This window comes from Lissotriton vulgaris, chromosome 7 (genome assembly GCF_964263255.1).
Source record: "Lissotriton vulgaris chromosome 7, aLisVul1.2, whole genome shotgun sequence".
Classification (NCBI taxonomy): domain Eukaryota; kingdom Metazoa; phylum Chordata; class Amphibia; order Caudata; family Salamandridae; genus Lissotriton; species Lissotriton vulgaris.
In genome coordinates, this window is record NC_141695.1 from 1,724,077,472 (window position 1) to 1,724,101,903 (window position 24,432).

The following is a 24,432-nucleotide window of genomic DNA, read 5'->3' on the forward strand; positions in this document are numbered from 1 at the left end:
AGTGTCGCAAACACGCCAAGTGCACACCCGGTCCTAAAGGGGAGAACAGGGATGAACAGCAGCAACCTAGAACCCGCTGAAGCAAGCCACCACATGAACATTCCGCAGCAAACAGCCATAGAGACCACAAGGTGGCGTAGCTAAAGAAGCAGACCGGGTATCGGGAGGGCTAAAGTGAGAATCAATCCACAAATAGAGGCATGCAGGAAATAGACCAAGGACAGTCGCTATCAGAATAGCCGTCCAGCAGGCCTAACAGATACAATGGTAGGAAGATACCTAGGAAAGAGGCATCTCCGAAGGAAGTGGCAGCAGAGGCACCCAGACGCAGAAACGTGGGAAGAGTCTCAGAAACAGAGACCAAACCCTCCAACTGGAGGAAGGGACCGACATCCAGAAAGAGATAAGTACAGTTGTAAAACTGGGAAACCACCCCACTAAGTGGAAGCAAAAAGGGACATTATTGGCAATCCCGCAACAAACACTTAAAGGGTACCCAACACATGGAGACATAAGAACAGACCTCGCAGCCTCGAAGAGAGTTGACGACGTAAGAAGAAGAATACCCATGGCAACCGGCAGATATACATAAATATATATCTATATAAAGACATACATTAATATAAACGAGCCAGGACTATGCAACATGGCCGTACCGGAACACACCTAGTACAGAAATGGCAACCATGAAACCCTCCCAAGGAGGTGAAACAGGAAAAAGGCAAGACAACCTATGGTGGACAGAAGATAGCGTCAGGGTGGAACATGGAGTACCGTACAACAAAACATAACTGCTCCAGGTAACACCTAGAGCCCACGTGATCTCTAGGCCCAGTTGAGATAAGCAGAGCTATATAATAGCATACAAGTACCCCACATGGAGTATGCATACCCTAAACACCAGGGAACACCTCTTAGGCCGGGGGGGCGTGGCTTGGGCGCCGATGGCGATGGTCGCCTGAGAGCTCGGCTCCGGGACTAAGCCCGAGATTATCCTGAACATCGGAGGCTGAGGGGCGCCCCAGACCCCTCATTCGGTTGAGCGAGGCGACGACACCCTGCCGGGGGCCTTGGTGGAGTTTGGACGGGGGTGGCTACGAAGAACCGCCGAAGTTTGCGGAGTTGCGGAGTGCGACCCAACATGGCGCCCGGACTCCTTTGTCCCCTTGATCGAAACTACGATGTTGAAGAGGTCTCGCGGGTGTCGACTGGCACCCGGCTTCACCATCCTCGCTTGTTTTAGACATTGGACATTGGCAGGCTCGGACCTTCTGCAACGGGTTCATACTCGATTGGACGACCGGGCGGGTGCCCACGCACTAGAGGGCACCGGGTGCGGGTGCCCTCGGATCCAGGCGGTGGTCTGCATCGCGACTCCGCAACTAGCCACGATTTCCTGGCCAGTCCAACTACATGGGAGGCGCGACACTCTGGCGCCACAGATCAACCGAGGGAGTTGGTGGCCCTCACCCCGGAGCTATAGTGGGTGAACGGGCCTGCCCGACCCGGCGACGGTTGTCTCCGCCCCCTCATCGGTGCCCCCAGACGCCGTGGCGGTGGCGTGAGCCGAAGCGGCGGAGTCTCCACAGGCTCTGGAGAAGGAGATCGCCCATACCCGACGTGAGAACGAACTCCCGAGAAGGTCGTGCTGGACACCTGTACACGAAGACGCCTACTCCGGGACCCTTACGGAGAGTCCCTGGCAGCATGGGGAAACCTAAAGGAGCCAAGGGTTCCAACCAGACCACCTCGGACTCTGAAGCCCAGGACAAGGAAGAGCATGGAGACCCAAAAAGACCTGGTGGCGCACCACTGCAGCAACAATTTGACCGTGTACTGAAGGCGATAGAGGCAACTCGGTCGGCCCTCCAACAGGACATTGCTCAGGTGGCGACGGGCCTGGGCCTCCTTAGGGCAGACCATGGTAAACTCTCAGACCGGGTCAAGGAGGTGGAGGGCACAGTGAAAACTTTAGAACCGGCGCAGAGAACCCTGGCTGCGACGATAAAGGATGCCTTATCCCGAATTGAGACCCTCGAACGGAGGGCGGAGGATGCGGAAGGCCGCAACAGGAGGAATAACATTCGAGTGGTGGGCCTGCCGGAAAAAATCGAGGATGGCGATATGGTGCGATACTTGGAGACCTGGCTCCGAGACACGGTGGTCCCGGAGGGTCTGTCCTCCTTTTACACTCTAGAACGGGCCCACAGAGTCCCAGCGCGGCCCCCACAGCAGGGACGTACCCCAAGGCCGGTGGTGGCGCGGTTGCTACATTTTCGGGACAGAGACCTGATCCTAAATGCCGCCAGGCACAATGGCCCGTTCCAGGTTGCGAACAGTCAGGTGAACATCTTCCCTGACTACACCTACGAGACGCAGCGCAAGCGGTTCTCCTTCCTGGCGGTTAAGCGTGAACTCAGGAGTGAGGGCATCCAATATTCACTCCTATTTCCCGCAAGGCTCCGCGTCATTGTCGACGACAAAACCCAGTTCTTCGACACCCCAGAGGAGGTCTGTGACTGGCTCGAACTGTATCGGACAGGGAAAGATGGTTTTGGCGCCTCGACCCATCAGGCGGATGAGCCGGAACAAAGGAGGCGATCCAAGAGGGTCAGGAATCGACGCGGCCGCACGGGAGGGCCCTCGACTGCGGAGACATCATCGGAGCGGAGGGGAGTGTTGGAAGCTCTGTCGGAACTGTCGGGAGCAAGAGGCGAAGTCATCGAGGAGGAGGAAGAAAACCCGGGTGCTCAGGGGGCACCATCGGACTCGGAGGATTCAGTGGCAGACAGTACCCACACACCGGTGATCACACCGAAATCGGTGGAGGACCTTCTGGACGGACAAGGGTAACGGGGTATGCTGCCTTGGTTTTGGGTGGGGGCCCGGCAGGGGGGAGGCGGTTGCCGTTCTTTCTTGCTGACAACGAAGGAGAGAGGGTTGGGGGGCTCCTGCTCTTGCCCCGGAAGGTTCTGACACCGGGGGGGCTTGCTATAGTCCTGGTAGCCTGGGCGACGAGGGCCCACTGCCTCCGCCCAGCCCGCACCTGGCCCATAAGGCCTTCCTACGGTGGCGACCGTAGGACTAGTGGGGGTTTTGGGGTTGATATACATCGAGGTTTGGATGGGATCTAGATGGTGCAGTTTGGGTCCTGTTCTGGGGTGGTTTGGGGGGGGTCTTGTTGGTTTTTGGGTGGTTTGGTTCTGGTTGGGGAAAATGGCCGCCATCAGCGCTGGGAGGATTGATGCTTTTTCTTTGTGGGGACCCGAACGGGGAGACTGTGCAAGAACACTCTGGGACAATGGCTGATGTTACTAACTTGAAATGTGTTACTTGGAACGTGAGGGGGCTTCACACTATGTCCAGGCGTCACAAGGTCCATGCTTATTTAGTGCGTAGGGGAGTGCAAATGGCGCTGCTGCAGGAAACGCATCTGAACAAGGCGGAAGGGGCGGCGCTTCAGCGTAGGTGGCGAGGGCAGGTCTTTTCCACGGCGTACTCTGCTTATGCCAGGGGGGCGCTAATATGGATTAGGGCGGGAGTCCCCTTCCAGGTCACGAGAACAGTGTTGGACCCAGAGGGGCGTTTCGTGGCCATCTCAGGCACTCTAGGAGGGAGGGACCTAAACGTTTGCTGTGTGTATGCTCCTAATGTAGACCAGACTGCCTTCCTTTCCAGGTTATCGGGCTCGCTGGCCCACTTTTTCGCCGGGCCCCTCCTGCTGGGGGGAGACTTTAACTCCGTAGTGGATGTGGACACAGACCGCTCGCATCCCCCGCTCCCCGATTCCCCGGTCCGGCGGACGGCTAAGGGTCGTCAAGATTGGCAGACCCGCTGGGGTTTGACGGACATTTGGAGGGCGCATCACCCCGCGTCCAGAGATTATTCATACTTCTCGAGCCTTCATGAGCTGCATGTCAGGCTAGATGGCTTTCTTGGTTCGTCCGAACTAGTTTCGGCAGCGGTCCGATCAGAGTATTTATCGCGGACCATCTCGGACCACAACCCCCTCCTGCTGGACATTCGCTGGTTCCCCGGGACGCCGGCAGTACCCACCTGGAAGATGCGCCCTGAGATCCTCGAGGACAGTGTCTTCAAGGCGGACCTAGGGGAGAGAATCACGGAGTATTTTGCGTCCAACGGCGGCTCCGCGAGTACTAGGGCGTTCGAATGGGACGCTTTTAAGGTGGTGGTGAGGGGCTACTGTATCTCTAAGAAGGTGGGCATGCGGCGTGTTATCCTGGCTGATTTGGACGCAGCGGACCGGGCACTCCGCGAGCTCGAAGTTGGCCGCCCCGGACACCCGGAATTGCAAACACAAACGGTAGAGGCGAGGGAGAAGGTGGCGGTGGAGGTCGAACGGCTCCGCTGTTTCGATTATAAGGCCTATACGGTCCGGTCTATTGCGGAGGGAGACAGGTCGAGTGCGTTGCTGGCGTGGTTGGCCAACCCTACGCGCCAGTCCCAAACGACGACAAATATGCGTAGGGCAGATGGGACCGAGGTGTGCACCCAACCGGAGATTCTTAGTTGCTTCCGGCATTACTACGAAAGTTTATACCGCAGTCGTTCCGCACGTGACCCAGACCGGCTTGATAACTATCTTAGCCCACTGGAACTCCGCACAGTAGGACAGTAAGTGGCGGAAACCCTGGGTGCTGATATCGACTTGGGGGAGATCCGCGGAGCCATCAAACGGATGGCGAGGAACAAGACCCCGGGCCTAGATGGCCTTCCGGTGGAGTTCTATGCAGCTTACGCTGACCTCTTGGCCCCTCGATTACTGGTGGTCTACAGGGAGGCGAAGAGGTTGGGTCGTCTCCCTGGCTCGATGTGTGAGGCGTTGGTGGTTCCTCTCCTCAAACCTGGCCGAGACTCATCTGACCCGGGGTCCTACCGTCCCCTTTCAATGTTGACGGTGGACTACAAAATATTGAGCAGCATCTTGGCCTCGAGGCTGCTGGGACATATGAGTTCCCTAGTGCATGAGGACCAAGCCGGTTTCATCCCACGGCGGAATACGACTATGAACATCCGAAGGTTGTTCCGCTTGCTTGGAGAACCATTCGTGGATGCCCCGGCCCCGGTAGTCTTGTCGGTGGACCTGGAGAAGGCTTTTGATAGCCTAGAGTGGGACTACCTATGCACGGTATTACGGAAATTCGGCCTCGGGGAGGGATTTGTCAAATGGACTGCAGTCCTCTACGCTTCCGCTTCGGCCAGGGTTAGATCGGGCCCTTTGATTTCATCGCGATATCCGGTGGAGCGTGGCACGCGGCAGGGGTGCTCCTTATCCCCGCTTCTTTTTGCACTAGCGGTGGAGCCGCTGGCGATGCATCTTCGCTCGGGAGCCCACTATACGGGCTTATGGACGGCGGCGGGCCCACATTATGTCTCGCTCTATGCGGACGACCTGTTGCTCTTCCTGGAGGATCCGGTCGACGCTTTGCGGGGAGCGGAATTAGCGCTAACGGAGTTCGGAGCGGTCTCAGGCCTCCGAGTGAATTGGTCTAAGACCTGCCTCTTCCCGATGCGTAGGGGTACCTCCACTCCTGCGCTACGTAAGGAGATCAGATGGGAGCCCGACTGCTTTAAATACCTTGGGGTATTTGTGTACCACGACCAACCCGACCTCCTGGATGGGAACATTGCCCGTTGCGTTCGAGCACTCCGAGGCTGCATGGACTTTTGGGCCACGCTGCCGCTCTCAGTGGCGGGACGCATCGCCCTACTCAAAATGGTGGCGCTCCCCCGACTATTGTATTACTTCCGAACTTTGCCGATCTGGGTCCCACCGGCCACGTTTCGTCGCCTGCGTTCCATGGTGGTCGGGTTCCTCTGGGGAACGGGCCGGCGGCGGGTGGCCCTTAATACCCTGATGAGGCCGAAGGACGAGGGGGGGCTCGCTATGCCGGACTTCGAGAAGTACTATCTGGCGGCGCAGCTCCAGACCTACACCCAGGAGATAGCCAGGGAATTCAGAGGCCCGGAAGATAGTAGAGGGACGGGTATGGCCAGGCACGTCCTCTCCTTTATCGCGCTGCGACAACGCTTGGTCCTACGGGACTTGTCGATGGAGGAGCGGACTATCCGACTATGTTGGAATCGGGCTCACAACAGAGGCCACCTACGGACGCCATATGCGCCTGAAATACCGTTGGGGATGCTGACGGCCCTCCCCCACGGAGGGGATTGGTCACGATTGGCGGACTGGGAGGATTCCGGTTTACAGCTCGTCGGGGACCTGTACGAGGACGGAGCGCTCCTGTCCTTTCAGGATCTCATTGACCGCTTTGGGATTCCCCGGGGCGACTTTCTGCTGCACTCGGCCATTGTGCGAGCGATCCAGGCGCACTGGCAGAACGGGCTAGAGGAACCTCAATTGTCTCAGGTGTGCCAGTATGTAATGATGTCGGCGGGCACGGTGAAGGCGGTCACTTGCCTCTATGGCAGGCTGATTACCGAGGGGTTGGTTCCTCTTACCACACTGAAGTCCCGCTGGGAAGAAGACATCGGTAGGGAGATCCCGGAGACGACCTGGTCCCAGTTGGTGAGGCGCGCCTGGAAGGGTACACGTAGCGCCCGTTTCCAACTGGTCCACTACTATGTCCTCCATAGAGCGTACCTGACCCCGGTAAAGATCAGGCGTTATTTTGCCACGGCTTCGGCGGAATGCCCTAGGTGCCCGGCTCAGGAGGCGGACCTCCTACACATGCTATGGGCCTGTCCAGGACTGACGTCCTACTGGCAGGAGGTGGCGACGACTTTGGAGGAGGTGACAGGGAGGCACTTATCATTCGATGTAGCGGTAGGGCTCTTGCACTGGTTCCCCCATACCCCCCGGAATAAAATCTCCAGTAAATTTATTGACCTGGGGCTCCTACTTGCTAAGCGAGAGGTGACCAGGAACTGGAAGGCACGAGCTGGTCCAGCAGGCAGCAGATGGCACAGTGAGCTTTTGAAATGGGCGGCGGGTGAGAGCGCGCTAAGATATCAGCTGGCTTGGAGGCAGGGTAGTGAGAAGGCGCAGGAGGCCGCGTTGGAGTGGGAAACGCTGGTGCAGGCCCTCAGGGATCATTGTACCCCTAGTGACTCCGAAAGTGAAGAAGTAACTCGCCCCGAGTCCCGTTAAACATTAGCATTGACAGCACTCTTACCTTCCCCGTGGGTCAAGCAGTGGATTCTAGGTTGATGAGCTCCCTGGCGCTGATGGTGGGGGGGGGGGGGGAGGGGGGGTTTCACAGTTACTGGGAATTTCGAGGGGGGGGTTTATTTTAGGGGTTTTGGGTTTGTTTAGAAAAGCAGAGGACGGACAGTGTGTTATCCGGACCAGCTCCAGCATCCTACTGACCCCAACTGTATTTGCCGCCCAACCCCAGGGACATGGGCTGATTAGATGTATACAAACGTTATGGAAGGGGGTCGGTGGGCTTTATTCTGTATATGTTGTTCATATTACAATGCTGGTCGCTACTGTATTGTTTTACTGATTCCTGCAATAAAAATATATTTTAAAATAAAAGAACACCTCTTAGGCCAAACCACAGTCAGAGGACCAGACACAGCATCCATGGTAACGCAACCACAGCAAGCCGACTGTCAGCTCAAAAGTAAAAATGCATCCAAAGAATGCCAATGAAAGGGTAATCACCCTTGACCATACGAAAAGAAGACCTAAGGCTTACTGCCCATCTAAAACACTGAACGTATCTAAAGGATGACTTCTGTGGGACTGCGGGAGGGGTATATGAAAACAAATGTCCTGCAGGTCCAAGGAAACCATCCGGACGTTCGGTCCAGAACAGACAGGATCTGGGCTAGCATGAGCATTTTGAATTTATCCTTCTGCAGGAAGGCATTTGGAGGTCCAAAATAGGCCCGAGTCCCTCAGAATAAGGTAATAGCCAGAGCAACAACGCTCTACTCATTTTAAGTTCGGAACCTCCTCAGATAGCAAATCTGAGAGTAAATGTCAAATACTGCCCCTCACCGCTTGGTTAACATATTTGGCTGCATCCTGTCCATCATCCAAGCCTAAGAGGTCCTAGGGTCCTTTTGGACAGCCAGCAAGATCTCACTTGCCATGCTCCTCATGGTATGTGTGTAAAAGCCCAACAAACAAACCGCATTCACGGATCACAATGCTAAATTGGTGGAAGAAAACATGCACTCAATCCTGTAGGATTAATCTTACTGGTCGAGGCCAACACAATAAGGCTCTCTCATATGGGCCGCTTCAGGAGAAAATCTGGGTCACCAAGCACGGTCTCAGACTTTTGGTGCTTGTGTATTCATAGGCAGGGAAGAACTAGGTTTCGTCCAAGTAGGTATCAAAGTATGAGTCACAGCACAGTTAAAGGGAAGCAAGGGCTCAGATGTAGCTCGCCTAGGTTGTAAGATCTCTGTAAGGACATTTATTTTGGTCTCAACCGAGAGTAGCTGTAATTCTAGCACATATTCTGCGGCCTGGACAACCACAGCAATCGTGAAACTCTCTTCTGGCAGTGACCCATTAAGGCCACTGGCATTCTGTAAATCAATATAAAAGGCCTTATTGGTATAGTGAGTGGGGAGCAAGTCATCACCTTTCACATCTTGGGGTGCCCCTTGCACCCCAAGATAAAGCTTAAAAGATAAAAGTGAGACCTTGAAAGATAATGGAGCCTCTGGTGATAGGGTCGATGTTGCAGAGGAGCTGGGTTAGAGTCAGAATGTATGACGATCAGTTGCACTTTTGTAATTTGTAGTGCAACATTAGTCAGAATCAAGCCGAAGTAGGTTCAGAGTCTGACAAGGACGTTGGCAATGCCTCCTCTACAGGCACCAGTAGGGTTGACACCAGGTTGGTGTAGAAGGGACCAGCTTGGATTTTGGGGCTAGCGTTGGTATGCGTCTTTTAACAGGTCCCAGAGGCACAGATGGTGCCAGGAGTGGACTCAGATGGTAACCCAATGCAGTTATGCGGCGACCACAGGGGACCCGGAAGCACACTGAAAATTTGCAGCATGGCCTCACTGTAGGTCTTTATCTGCTGCGAGGTCTACAACTGCCTCAAAAATTCAGGGTGCGGGGGGGGGGGGGGGCAGTTGAGGAATTGATTGCGTGGCTGGGGACCTTTAAGGGGTGCGATTTAGAAGTCCCAGGGAAAGCAGCCAACGTTAGAAGTGGAGCTTTGGATCGGTGCCAGATGATGGAGAAAGAAAGGAAAGGACATCAGTGCTCAGGGGTGTCATTTATATGTGAATCTGGTCTGCCACTTCAGGGGTGGTGAGGAGTCAGAATGGAGCTGCACGGTGCCACTTAGTGGTGCGCTGGAGCACTGTTTGGAGAAACGTTTTCCTGAACCAGTTGGGCTCCTGGCTGGTATTGTAAGATGAGGAAACGGAAGTTAGAAGTATTCATCAGAATTATATTTTCTCTTTATATTAACAGTTAATACCACCCTCAACTCAGTGCTACTCAATTGATCAGCCTCAGAAGCATGCTCTTCTACATCTGCCCAGGTGGCATGTTGACCTATGACATGGTGATGACACGTCTATCTGCAGCAGGTTCATCATCTTACTGGGATTGTGTCTAGCAGCCTACAGTATACACAGACACCTACAGCAAAAGCAGATCAGCCCATTTAGTTATCCTATTACAATACGAATCTTTGACCTTGAGCAGTGGTGGCTGGGTATCTCTGAAAGTGGTGGGGTGCAATACCAGCCAGGAGTTCACTCCATTGTTTTTCATGATTTGCCCCACTCATACTCGCACTCTCTCACATTTAGGCCCAAATGTATCCAGTATTTGCGTTGTCCTTGTGTCGCGCAAAGCAAGGATATCACAACGGCTTCAGTAGTATGTACAAACCACTCAAGGGATGATTTGCGCCGCCTTACACAGTTTGTAAAGAAATGTAGCAACGCAGCTGCTTGTGTGCGTTACATGTAAGCTGGGGGCATTACACGGGTGGAGCATGGGCGTTCCAATGCAGCCATGGATTTTGGTGCATTCTTGGATTTACTAAAGCTAGTAAACCAGGGAAAGTGTCAAAAAGCTACACCTTCCCCAGGGATGTATGACGTTAGCACGCATACTATTACCACGCATACCTTTACAACGCGGTATTTACAACGAATACCGTTACAACGCATAGCGCTTTGAGGTGCTGGATAGTGGTAAGTATAATTTTATATTCCAACTCCAGTCCCCGTGGACACTAGGGAAGGTGTTGGATATAAAATTATACTTATTCCCTATCCTAGAGCGCCCCCCAGCGCAATGCGTTGTAATGGTATGCGTGGTAATGCCTGCGTTGTAGTGGTAGTGCGTGGTAAAAAATGCGTGCTAAACGTTGTATACCCTTCCCCAGTGGCTGCACACAGTTCACTAGCGCCGTTCATGCAATGAAACACAGCAACTTTGCTCGCTGCCCTGTGTTGTGTGAAAGATTAGTAAATATGCCTCTCAATCTACTTCCTTACTCACTGTAACTTACAAGCTCTCACTTACTTTCACTCATACTCACTCCCACTCACTGTTAACCACACACAAATGTACACATACTCACTGGTTCTCTTTTTCACTTACTGAATCTGGGCACCAGTGCAACTGCACCTGCTGCACCATTGGTAGCTACACCCCTGGCTCACTTCCACTCCATCTTGCAACCTCCAATCACTTACTCATTCTAACACACTCACACTGGTGCGTTTCATTGGATTGAGGGATACACAGATGTGGACTCCGGCAGACACACTGTATGGGATATGCTGTGCTCCATGAGGCATGCAAAGCATGTCTCCTAAATAAAAGAGATTGTGGCTGTGTGTTACACTACGCCCCTCAGGCATGCACAATCCTGACATCCAGATACAGAGTGTTGTTTTAACATATCACTCTGTTGCTGGATCATGAGGCAGCCCCCCCCCCCCCTCCCTCCCCCAGGAGCCTGTAGAAGAGGCAGAGAGGGCGGACATGAATGCATGCAGTGTTCATGAATACACAAAACATATGTTTACATGAACACTACTAACTTGAAAAATGAGCAGGGGTATCACAGAAGCCAGTGGGGCTGCACCCGGATGTCCCTGATCAGAAGCTGCTGCTGTCCTTGAGGTGCACATAGATCTCTTCTGTAAGAGAATCCCCGACCTTCTGTACTGTCCTACTGGATTAGGACGAATGAAATGCAGGGCAAGGAGGTTTAACACACTTTTGTATTCATGGGATCGTAAAATGGACATTCAAGTTATGCAGTTTGTAAGCAGGTCCACCAAACAAATAGCCCTACTGGGAATAAATCAGCCCTACTGCAAGTAATATTAAGGTCACACACAGATTCAGGAAGCAGGCACAACCTTCCCCATTTATATAGGGGTATTGAAACATGTCGTCTGCTGGTTGCACACAGACGTCTACAGCGGGTGCATTATTCCAACTGAGCCAACCACCTTCCTAATCCTTCCATTTGTACACTTAAGAGATTCATCGCTTCCCCATGGTGGGCGGCGGTAGCAGTGGTAGAGCCAGGGTTTTCTGGACCCCTAGTGCAAGCATTACAGGTCAATATTACAGGACCGCCATAACTGGGGTGAAGGGGCCCCTTGCACGCCTGGACTCTCCGTCTTCCATATTCCACCTTTCCTTTCTCCTCTCTATTATTACCAGTCTCTCCAGTTACCTATTTTCGCCGTTCAGCTGCTCCCCTCACTGCCTCTTTGAGTGTCTTTCTCTTCATCCCCTCACTCTTCCTCATCTCCTTGCCCCATCGCTCACTTTTCTGTTCCTCTCTTTGGTCCCATTTATCCTCTCTCCACCCCCTTTCCATCTATATCCTCCTCTCTATTCTCTCCCCTCTTCTATGCACATCCTACTCTTCTTTCTCCCAGCATCCACTCTCTTCCTCCCTTTTAAATATTTACCTTTCCTTCTCTTTCTCACTGATCTTCCATCGTTCTTTTTCATTTCCTGCTTCTTTTCACATTTTTTTTATCCTATCTCTGGACTCCATTTCCCCCTTATTTTCCTTCTTCAAAGCTCATTTTCTGCTCTCCTTCTCTCTCTGTGCATCCCACTTTTGCCTTCTGCTCTCTTCGCATTTAATCTGGCCTTTCCATTTCTCTTTTTCCTCCCTTCTCTAGCTTTGCATAATTTACCCTTCCAACCTACATTTCTATTTTATTTCTTACTAACACGCCATCTGCTCAGCTGCACCACCCACCATCCAGAGCTCTCCCCTCTACCAAAATAAACGTTCCTAAAAAAGAATTAACACAGATGCACGCCCTGGTATAGCACAGGTATCAAAATACTCAGTGGGCCTCCCAAGTAAACTTCAGAGGGTCTATGGCATGCTGGGGCCTCTCACACCTTTGGGCCAAGGCGCCACTGCACCTGCTGCACCATGGATCACTACGCCCCCATGCAGTACATCATTTATGGAAGAAATGCTGCTAGTAAGGGTGCTCTTGGTAAAATAGGCTTGTCTTGGTTTGAGAAAATCTCAACACCATTCTTTCCTTGTTCAGGTATTATTTCCGCAAACTTGAAAGAGGACATCAAATGTTTTCTGTTTTACATGCCGCTATCAAGCACAGTTGTCACATCACGGTTGTGTGTTACTGTCTTAGGAAACGTCTCTGCAAAGCCTGGAAAAGCTGTGCAGCCATCTCGAGTTTTCAGAGATCGCCTATATTTTTCCTCCAGAGAACTCAAAAATCTGTTGGTCCACTGGAAGTAATCTACATTTTTACTGTGCTGCTCATCGTCTGACCTAGGATCTGTTACCCCCAACCCGAGTGAAGGTGGCCGCTAGCCCTCCTCCCCGAGAGATTCTTAGTGGTGGTATTGCTATCACAGTCCAGGCCTTTTAATTGGCGTCCCAGTGGGGTGAATGCGTGTTGGCTCTCTTCCACAACTAGGGTCCACTGCCTGTTTACAGGGTCAGGCATGCCTTGGAAGTGCTAAACTGTGTAAGGGGGCAATGGATGTTGATTTGTGGCATCTGGTGCATGGATGTACAAGACGTTGATCTCCACGGAGACTGCACTCTGTCCATGGCGGACAGGAGAGCCTGCAGGTCTCTGTTCTCCAGACACCTTCTTTGGGTATCCATCCGCTTTCCTTTGTTGGGAGCAAGATTTCCTTGCAAAAGTAAACTTCCCTATTGCTTTTGCTGCCTGGCAACCATTACCTTGTTTTGGGCACTGCCTAGGAATAATCAACATCGACACCTGGAACAATTCACACCTGGACTCCTTGTTCTGGAGGTTCACACATACAGAGGGTATTATGGGGTATAGATATGCCCTTTATCTAGGGAGAATGTCCTTGAATTTAAAAAAGGTAGTACTTTCGCTTGGCAGGGCTTCAGCCTGTGCCACATAAGTTAAGTGGATGATGGGCACGTGAGGCAATAACATTCTACAAAGAGAAGACACTGCATATCACTGCTGAACAGAACTTGCCATCAGCAGAACAGCTAGCTACTCTTCAGGTTGATGTATAAAGAACAAGGGGACCCCAGTCGTAAGAACAGGGGTAGTATATAAGGTTGAAAGGAACAATGTTCTAAGGGAGGCCTTTAAGGTCCTCAGGTAGCCGAGGCTACTAATTAATGAGCGCTGCTTTAATCAGAGGGAACACTTTCACAGGGAGTCCAAGCGGGACTCGATCAGCAATGTATGCTGGGACACAAGGTTTTTGGAATGACATCACATTTATTAACAGCATAAATGGAGTATCATTCAATTGTTTACGGTAATAGTTTTAGTGCTCACACAAAAAAAAGTGAAAGTGTGTGAAGTGAAAGGTGCTTAGTGACATTTAAAATTTACATCGCATTGACAACAATATTCAAAACTCCAATTTAATCAAATACAGTGGAGGAGTTTTGGTTGTAAGATCGATGGCGTTTCGATCTGATTAATTGAAGATCATCATCAGGACAAGAGAGTGTGAGCAAGTAGAATCTGTAGTGAGAGCTTGAGAGCAAGAATTTGCTAGAAGGGGTCCGCAAGGCGCAGAATGGGTTCCAATAACTAGGAATCCGCTTAGTGGGAGAGCTGTGGAAGAGAAAGCGAGTAAGGCAGGGCCACAATTGAGGCCGGGTGACATTTGAACCAATTTGGATTACCACAGTGGGCCGCTGCGGGCGGGCGGGAGAACCCGAAGGCGGTAATGACCGTCAAGTGAGGGCAAGGAGTATTGGGCGAACCGGATTAAGTCAGGAAACCGGGAGTTAAATCTTCTGAGCCGGCAACAGAGGAACAAATTGAAAACCGGGATTAGTCAGGATCAAGACAGAGTCAATCTGCTGTGTCAGTGCTTTCTTGGGAAGGAATCTGGTTTGCCCAATACTCCTTGCCCTCACTTGACAACACACCAGATTGTTCTTTTCCTGCATGCAATGTGATGGATGCTTATGCATTATTCAACGAGGAAGTGGTCTGTCCAGGCAGGAATTCACAAAACATCACAGCCAGGTCTTGTGTATGGAAACTAGAAAATGTAGCAAAGCTGCCTTAATGGTCTTGCGCACTAACGTCAGCAGGGCTACCACAAGCATATTAAAGTCACTGTGTTCTCTCATTTTGCATAGTGACTTGGATAATATACCAAGGATAATATGTAGCTATCCAGACAGCTGAAGGCTTGTAGATGACCAACAACAAGGTAACAGCTTCCACACAGAATTGGAAGTTGCATAAGAGTCAGTCAATGTAGTAGGAGTTCCAATTCAGAGTCCCTTTACATGTGTGGATTAAAAAATACCTCCCACTCCCTGTCAGGATGCTTTTCTGTTGCAATAGAAGCCATCAGAGATAGCACTGGCAAGGGCAGGACAAATGATGCCCTGAAGCCATACATCAGTAAGAAGAGAGATGAAAAATAAAGCAAAAGGGAAGGAGAGCGGGGTATCGTGTCTTTCCACTCTTGTCTCCCAGAACATCCTTGACTACCAAGTGGAAGTTACCTGGAAGAGCCTCACAAATAAGGTTCAAGAACTGATGTCATGGCACTCCTTGGGTGTGCATCCTGAGGTTATAGGGTTAGCCAACTTTCCTAATCCAAAATGAGCCCAAGTAACATATGTTGGCGTGTGTGGTGGGGACAATGTTACCCACATTACATCAGAAATTCTTAAAACAGCGCATATGTGTAGATGACCAAACAATTTAGATAGCTCTGAATGCACTACAATTTAATTTTATTGATATACATCCATTACGAGATCAACAATTGTACATAATTCCGTTTGTGAACATAACATATTTTAAAGCTTAGTATAAAAGTCACATTTAAAACAAAAATAGAACACATTTAAAAAATGTGTACAATTTATAGCCAACAAATTAATTTGGTGGACTTAAAAAAAAACCAATTACATTAGTGGAGTAGCCCCTACTACCTCCTTGTTTGAACATAACCATAAGATATGTGCTAGGTCCTGGTATCGGTGATTGCACTTATCCCATCCCCCACTATCATCATCAAGGTTATTCCAGTGTCTTGTAAAAACCTTTAAAGGAAGTAGTCCTAAGCGCAACATGGCGAAACATCTCCTAATATTATGTTCTAAGGTAAAACTTGTGTATTTTTGAGGGGATTTAAACTCGATTGTAGAAGTGATAGAGTTGTAATGGGATACTTGCAGGCAATACGCCTTCTCAAGGTCGAAACTTAAACGGGGAGTCACATTTTTCAGGAAATGCTTCAGGTGGGCTGGAGTCCAGGATTGAAGATTGGGTTCAGTACACTGAAAGTATTGTAGAGCAGGCTTAAGATTTGTTTGAAATTAATCATGATTTTTCCCTGAATTAAAGCTTTCGTATCTCAGTAAAGCCCTTAGAAAGCCTTCTTCTGCAGGCAGAACTTTGAAAGCCCATCTAATTATATTTGCCAAGGCTATTGAAAATGCACTTGCTATGGCGAATTCCAAACGAACGATCTGTACTGGGACGGGTTTACTTAACATTAATTTCCGTAAAAAAATTGTTTGCTGATATTCAAAAAGTCCCATCTAACTAAAGGAATATACTCTGTGGCATAGGTTATTGTTGGTGCAATTGTGGCCCTATATATATTCCTAAAAGCGCTTGAAAATGCCTCTTGCCTGAATAATTGTTGAATTTCCCTATGGCTTAAATGTGCGCTTTTGCTTTTTGGTTCATCTGATGAAGACGAGAATGAGCTTCTAAGGTTTGAGAAAAGATTCGCCCAAGATAGGTATAGGCTTTTACCACCTCGATTTTAATGCCATCTACTTGCCAATTATAGTGGATGTGACGTTTCCTACCCCTAAAGGGAACTACCTTTGTTTTGGAAATATTCACCATTAGGAAATTTGTTTCTGTAAATAGCTCTGAATGTATTCCATCAGTGACCATGTGTGTTTTTGATGACTCCAGACTTGCCATCTCCTCAACGGAGACACATGCCTAACTGTCAGTCGTATAACCCTATTACACTTATGGAACCACTGAGTATCACCCAGGAGAGAAGCCAGATGGGCAGGTAGGAATACGTGATATTGTCATTTCTTTAGCCTTGCAGTTGATACTGTGGACTCCTGTCCTCTCCTGGCTTGGTTGACTTAAGACCTTTCTATACCAGGCCTAACCTTCTGATTGTCGCTGCCAACAAATCTCAATAATGTCTTTAAGGAACTACCTCCGCATGAACAAACTTTCATTTATGAATCATTCAACCCAAAAAAGTTGAATAAGGAATCATAATGTATAGCCATCAACTTTTCTCCTGGCAACATGGAGAGGATGTGGCATAACGGCTAGAGTGGCAGACTCCGACGCTGCGGAACCGTGTTCCAGTCTCGGTGGGAGGCTCGACATCCTGCGATTCTGGGCAAATCACTTAATCAACTGGAGCGCATGTAAAGTGCTCCGATACCTTCAGGTCAAGTTTGAGCTATTATATAAACTGCTAAAAAAACATGGATGCAGGCATCAGAAAAGATCCATTGATTCTTACTGCACCTCTGAAACGGTACAGGGCTGTAGTCAAGCTGTCTTGCCCAAGCAGCTTTCAAACTTTAATGCTTGATCCTCTCACACTCATTCAACTCTAGTCGTATTCCTCTGTGTGAGAGAGGGTTTAGTAGAGCCGACACCTTTTCCTCTAGCATAAGATTCTGCATAGAGAAGGCTAACTCAAAGGTTACAGTCCATGCAAGCACATCATTACCAAGTGTAGTTGACTAGTAGGGCTTTACATATGTACAGCTAGGAGTAGGCGTCAAGGCAGAGCAATGGTACGTGGATAGCGATGAGTTTGGCTTTCCTCAATACTAATTCTTAAGAAGATGTTACAAAATCTCTCATTTGCCTAGATCTACTCCTTTGCAAGGTATTCGTTATCCATGTCCTGCTCAAATTCCCTGGTTCCTTTCTTATCCTCTGTGGTCTTTGCCTCAGGTACAGCCATCCAGCCTCTTGAAACCAAAGATTTTAAAAGCTAGAAAGAGCTAGAGCTTGGGGTTCCAGAGAATCTGGAGAACCATAGCGTAGAAAAGCAGAAAGAGTGCTGCAAGCGATCATGTACTGGGTGAGCCGCACTGCTAACCTAGTTATCATGTGGTCCTGGGGAAGTCTGTGGTTACTGGGTCTGATGCTGTGTGGTTGCTGTTTAACCACGGGTTACAGTGTGACATAGTAAGTAAAATTTAAGCTAAAAGTCCTTCCAGTGGTATAGCTTCAAAGAAGAATATGACTTCCTCATAGGCACACAAAAACGCTTAAAAACCCGATACACATTAGAAATGTAAGATATCAGCCCTAATATTTTTTTTATAGTGCTAGCTCTACATCACCTGTTTCACGACCAATGCTATCCTATGGGTCTGCCGTTAGCCTTTGTTGAGGGAAGTCAGACTTTTATTACACTGTTTAGTAACACAGTCAACAAGACGGAGGTGCCAGATAAAACAAACGCAACGTAGGAACCTTTCGATTCCTCTGTATTAATGACCCTCAGTGTGGCGACACAGTGGGTGGAAGCCCCAGCAGCTGTGTTTTCAGTTTAAAAATCGCACATTTCCTGATCCTCCAAGCCTACATTCCGTACAAGAAGAGTCCCACCCAAATAAAGTCAATGGTAGTGTTTTCAGAGTGCCTGGAGTCCAGGTGTCAAATCAGTGGTAACTAGGAATCTGGGTTGCAGTGTACTACTGCAAGTCCAAACCTCCAGCACTGGGAAGGAGCATGCAACCTCCCAAAAGCTGCAGAAAGGATTGGCAGAAGTGCAGGTTTGAAGGAAATGTTCTCTGTAGCTCCAGAGCGCTGCTGGTCTCTGGGTTTGGATCTTTGCGAGAAGAGCTGCAGGGACCCTTGAAGTATGCTTCAGTCAGCGGGACCGTGGTACATCTTTCGGGTTTCAGGCAGATCCTCACCTCACAGGGCATCCCTGCTCCATCTTTACCAGTACAATGGTCTTCAAGAACCCAGGTTGATCACAGCCTGAACGACAGCAGTCGATTAGGTAAGGCCTTGCACAAGGCAATGTGTTCGCCCAACACTGATCTGAAGGGTCTCCAAGACATCCAAATAATGTACGAGTTAACAGCTCAATTCGGAGAGTTTTGATACTCCTTTGATCCTCTTCTGGTTCCAAAACTACTTAAAGTCTGCCTTATTAAAAGATCTCCCAATCAGGGAAGAATACAACTGCCTTCTTTGTGTCCATGTTTCACAGTTATGGAGCAGGAATTCCAAGGCCACACCAGTCTGAACTGGCCAGGAGATTTTGTTGATCTGAGGCAGACAGAGCTGCCAAATGGTTATGATTGCTAGGCAAAAGATAGCAATACAGGAAGAGGGTTGGTTCACTCTGGCCTGAGAAATTACACTGAACAAAGGAAGGGGCTAGGAAGCCTTCCCCCGCCCACCCAGGAGGTAGGGATGTTTGCAGTGAGGAAGATCTCAAACCGAGGGAAACTGTGTCTTGTGTGCACCATGAACAAAGGCAGCCTGCATCATGCACATGAGAACACGGCTCTACACCCATATTCAATGTGTCCAAAGGGACAACATTCTATTTCTTACAATGACAGCGCATTGTGGGACTGTAGTTTTATGTGAAAATACATACAACAGTGTTTAGAACTGCTCTGAAACTACTTTGAACAAGTATATTATTCCAAGGTAATATTACAATGAAAATAAAAACATTTTGTCAAACAATACAAAATGTGGCTGTTTGAAAAAGGTGAAATACATTCTCGGACAATACCGTCTTGTGGTTCTAGTGACTTTTACCAAGCACTTTACCTTCAGCCCTGTGGTTTATTACGTCAGACAAAATAAACACCAGTTGCTGAGGGTAATTATTGGTATGCTACCAGAGTTTCAAGTGTGAACAACCTTTTAAGTTGGATTGCTAAAAAGCAAACGTCCGTAAGACCGGTTTACAGAAATCCCAACAATCACTTGGAATTTGAATTGGAAATGTCTGACATATGTGTGTTCAGTAGTCCTACAAGGACATTTTTTCTTTTTCAAATCTGCGGGTTTCTTAGTGGTCACTGGTGATCTTGTGCTAGAGCAATGGCTTTACCGGAACATGTTAAAGCTCTTCTGGAGACAGTAAATAGGCGCCCCACTTTTTGTAGTCCCCACAATGTGATGTACCAATCTGTGACGCCTCAGGGTCTGTCGCTTGTAAAGTCTCTACTAGAGGTGAGGTAAAAGAAGCATTTGTAGTGCCCAAGATTAGGCAGTAACCTCACTACCAAGTTGGGTTTGGACCCACAGTTCTTAGCTTATATTAACAAATGTAAGCTCTTCTGCTGAGGCAGGGCGCTAGGCTGCCCTTACCCTTCAGCTTCCAACCCACACCATTTCCAGTCCCTTCTGGAGCTGCCATTTTCCACACACTTACATTTGGCCGCGTGCTCAGGGCTGCGTTGAAGCAGTCCACCGCCTTTTCATACTCGCCGCTGAGGTTGAAGAGGACACCCAGGCCACACTGTACATCAGGATCAAGGCTAGACACATCCAAGCGCACAGCTTCAAGGAACATCTCCTTCACATCAGCAAAGAGAGAGCTGTGGGGAAAAGAAGAGCAGAAGTAAGGGGGAGAGAAACGTTCAGGTGATTTAGTAAGGAGAAAGTAACAAAAAGCAGATAGGGGAAGGGCTTAGAAAGAGTGAAGCGTGAAAGAAAGATGGAGAGAAAAGAACGAGTAACATTGAAGGAAGGGGAAACATGGGAGATGTGGCGTGAGACGTGGAGGTCATGGGGGTAGAAGAAGAAGAGGGAAAAAAAGAAAAGAATGGAATAAAATAAGAACGCAGGAGACAAAGAACGATTAATAAAATAAAAGCAAGTAGTTAATTGAGTTATGGGAGAACGAGAAATTAGAAAAAAGGAAATGTGGAAAAGAGGTAAAGAAATGAAAAGCAGGAGTAAAACAGAGCAGCATGTGAAAAAACACGAAAATGGCGTAGAAAAGGAAGAGTGAGAGGTGAAAAAAGTGAAGATGAGTAGGAAATAATAAAATAGTGAGAGAGTGCCAAAGTTAGATAAAAAAAAAGGCAGCAAAGATAGCAAGTGTATGGGAACAGAAAGAATAAAAGCAAAAAGAGTGTGAAAGAGGGAAGGATTAAGAAAAGTAAATCGGATTTAAGCGGCGGCAACTATTGATATCAACAGAAACCTATCATAGTCCAAGAATGATGGATTCTCCAAGTGCCACTAATTTTGGGACGCAACTTCTCGAAGCATTGTAAACAAAACGATTGCAGCTTGAGAGCCTCAAACTTTGTGGAAAAGTAGGTCCATTATACGCGATTGATACTTCTACAATTATCTGAATCTAGAGACAACTATTTGTTACGTAAATCAGCAGGATTGACACCAAGAGGTTCTCAGGACTACCTATTTGTCTTCACGTCATATGTCTCATATATCACAAGGTACAACCTGGTGATTTTACTCAGAGCCTTTGAAAAAGTCACCTCAGTGACAAAACACATGTCGGCTGTTGTCTATCACCGAACATTGCTATGTTAATTGGACTTGGCAACGCCATCACCATCACCAAATCGTGTAGTCATTGTATAAAATAATAATTTTTTCCTTTTCTGTAAAATTTGAAATGAATTTAATACGTTTTCAGTGGGATTACTAAATCATTGAGAAAATGACTTTCTTCTGTATTTTCTAACCTGTGAAAAGGAAACAAAGTTCTTTAACCCCTTCGGTGCTCATGACGAGCTCAGCTTGTCATGAGGCACGGTGCTCGTGACGAGCTGAGCTCGTCATGACAACACCCATTATCATTATGGCCCAGCACAGCAGAGAATATCCTGGGCAGCCAATGTGTTAAAAAAACATCAAAATATATGTGACTAGATATCAACTTGTTTGGGTGAAGGGGTATACTTCCTGATTGATAAAAAAAAAGCTGTATGTGGGAGGGGAATCAGGACATAGGTCAATGCATGGACTGGGCTAAACACATTTTTGCTTTCTGTACATGACAAGATGTCTACCACGCATTTCAATGGAAAATTGTGAAACCTCTCAGGACCCAGTTCTGCACTGCTGGAAAAACGAACTGCCCTATATCCCATAAGAAATTCCAGGGGCTCAGCTACGGCAATAGAGGAGCACATCCCAATGACAGAATAAAAGCTCAATACCCCTTTCAAATACTCACTCAGCCAAAAGGGAGCCCATTGCCCTCTTGGGAAGGCCTAAGCCGCTTTCTGCCTCCTCCTTTACCAGGCTGGAGTACTTGGGATTATACCGGAGCCAGTCCCGCAGGGTCTCACATGCCTGCTTCTGGAGAGACTCGTTTGTAAAGCTCACAGCCAAGGCCATCAGGGCTGTGAGGTTATCCGGCTTCAGCTCCAGGCACCTACCAGAAAAAAAAAGAAGACATGTAAGGAAGGAAGTGAAGCAAAAAGATGATAATGTATGGGATGGGAGTTGGATATATAGACAGAACATGTCTAGGGGGAAAAGGAATACCAAGAGAAAATTAGGGTGAAAAACAAACCAAGATAATTTTATATTTATGGGTTAGAATGGGAATAGTGTGAAAGGAACGTGGGTGGGGAGGGGGTAAATCGCTGGGAAGGAGCGACGGTTTAAATGAGAGGGAAAAAGTGATATTTGCTCACCCAGGGATGCATCGGTTAATCCTTCTCCAATGCAACCATCACTGAGAGTGAAGAAGCACGACCAACAAAAGCAGAAAAGTATTTGCCTTGTTTGGGAGTAGAGTAGTTTTTGGCCTCTTTTCAGATCTTTCCAATGCTGAGGGAAGATTATGGCTGTACTCCCACCCTTGGGTTTGTGGAAATTATAATAAAGGGCAGAGAGTCAATGTGTCATGGATGGTGTGGGCCTTTTGAAGGATCTCCCACTGATTAGAGTGTTTGTCCTGTGTACAGCTTTCCTGAATGCCAGCATCTTCTGGCTGGATCTCCAGCCAGATGTTGAAGCGCAACAGACTTTGGAAATAACATATGACTCTTGTGTGTGAAGTGCTGAATTATCAAGATAGCTCTGCAATTTAACTCATGGCTCGGACATCGGTAGGTCAAGAATTCAACCACCAGTAGGCCAACACAGCCCCGAGACAGGTAGGTCAATGGAGTATCATTAAACTGCCCAAATCCTTCTGTACGCAATGTCTTTCAGAATGAAAACTTGAAACACTCAGCCATGAGACTTTACTCGAATCTTGGTTGGCTAAACCTTCTGCAGTTCTAATAATCTTCTTAAACTTGAACAGAACACTTATCAGCCTGATTATATTTAATGAGAGCCAATTAACTAGTAATGTGTGTGAAATTAGAAAAGGCAAAGTGACATAGGTGTAAGGGGTAATCCATCATGGGAATCTTATTTGATATCAGACATTAGAATGCGTTTGCCCACGAGTAGCCTGGCACCAACCTGCCATTTGCTAAACTTGGTTTGAGAAGTGTCCTTCCCCTGTAATCATGGCTGTGTGGGGAGTTATTGATTTTAATGCGGAGAGGGCTATCAAGAGAGCTTTTGCCAAAGGATGTTGTCTTTGGTCTTTGTTGTTCTCTGTGTGTTTTTGCTGATCCTTTTGGAAAGTACTCCTACTGTTGCTTCTGACATCAGGTGTGTAAACTAGCTGCTGGTAGACTTCTCCTCCTGAAAAACACGGATTAGATTCTGAAAAGGCCCCTTTTTCCTCGAGGCCCAGCATCTTCATGATTCCAGCCACAGTCTTCACTTTCTACACATATTAACTTGCAAGACACTCGAAGATGGAAGCCCCAGAAAATGGCACGGCTAGGTTCTTCTCCCGTGTTGTTGTAGTTCAGGTTAGTAAGGTGGAGGTAGGAGAAAACTCGCATTGTGACTCCCAAGGCAATAACAAGAAGTCTACATGTCACTTAGTTTCTAGCTAGGCTTATAATCGGTTTGTAAGCGCACATGCTTAACTCAAGAATTCATATGCGGTCTCCTTTTTGGTTTCTGAAAATTACTCACTAACCCAGATGAGCTTTAGAGCTAACTGCCAGACTTTCCTCCACACTAAATTCATGCCACTGATCTTTATCGGATTATCATGAAGAAGTGGGTGGAGAAATGAACCTCTTCCTTACTGATTAAGGTACTTGGTAAATCAGCAGGAGGGTGTTTCTTCAGGAAGAGTTGATCATGTTTGTCACTTCTGAACCGCTTAGCCTATGTCTACCTTTCTGTTTGGCTTCAGAAGGTGAAGAAAACCTTCATACTTCGCTCAAAAAAGTCTGGAGCCAAGGAGCCTGGCAGATGCTTTCAGTTGCAGTGTTTCATGAAAGACTGAGTTAAACTACTGGTGCAAAAAATATCAATATTTAGTGTCAAAGGTGACTCCATCATATCCCAGAGTGGACATATTCTGAAGACTGGTTTGTTCCATCAGAAAAAGCATCAGGCTGAGAGATGCAATTGTCCCTTCACATTGTGGCGAGACTTCTGAGGGAGGAGATAAGGCCTGGGAAGGTAGAAGACTAAAGAAATAGGTTTTGATCAATTTCCTGACCTGCAACACTAAAGGAACAAGTCTGAGGTAAAAAGGGAGGTCGTAGTAGAGTCTCAATCTGCAAGGGTTTGTGTGTTCTTAGAGTCTCTTGGGTTTCAAACCTGTCCAGACATGTGGTCCAAGTGCACATCCACTAGTGAACATATTGGTAATGAATATAGCCATGTTTGCTCAAAAGTAAGGCCCTGTTGACCGCACAACAGACTTTAAAATGGATTCTAACAGGGGAAAGGGAGGCCCTGCATAAAGGTATGGGAGATGTGACTGACCTTTCTTTGGTTGGTGATTAGTCAAGTCACTGTACAAACAAGCAGTTTAATTAGTAGCCTTTTTATCTCTGGTAGACAACTAATGTGTTGTCCCCAACAGTGTTTGCTAAAATTAGGAATCTCAGCTGTAATTCTGAAATTG

General features: G+C 48.2%; 1 protein-coding gene across 9 annotated transcripts in view; it reads right to left on the minus strand.

Annotated features, from left to right (window-relative positions):
- Nucleotides 1–24,432, minus strand: part of PEX5 (peroxisomal biogenesis factor 5) — a 116,776-nt gene that overhangs the window by 13,622 nt on the left and 78,722 nt on the right. For all 9 annotated transcript variants that reach the window (XM_086932952.1, XM_086932949.1, XM_086932945.1 and 6 more), the window contains 2 exons: nt 21,667–21,867; nt 19,885–20,050 (listed from right to left, as the gene is read on the minus strand). In XM_086932952.1, the coding sequence (XP_086789078.1) occupies nt 19,885–20,050; nt 21,667–21,867 (367 nt within the window). The remainder of the gene's footprint in view (nt 1–19,884; nt 20,051–21,666; nt 21,868–24,432) is intronic.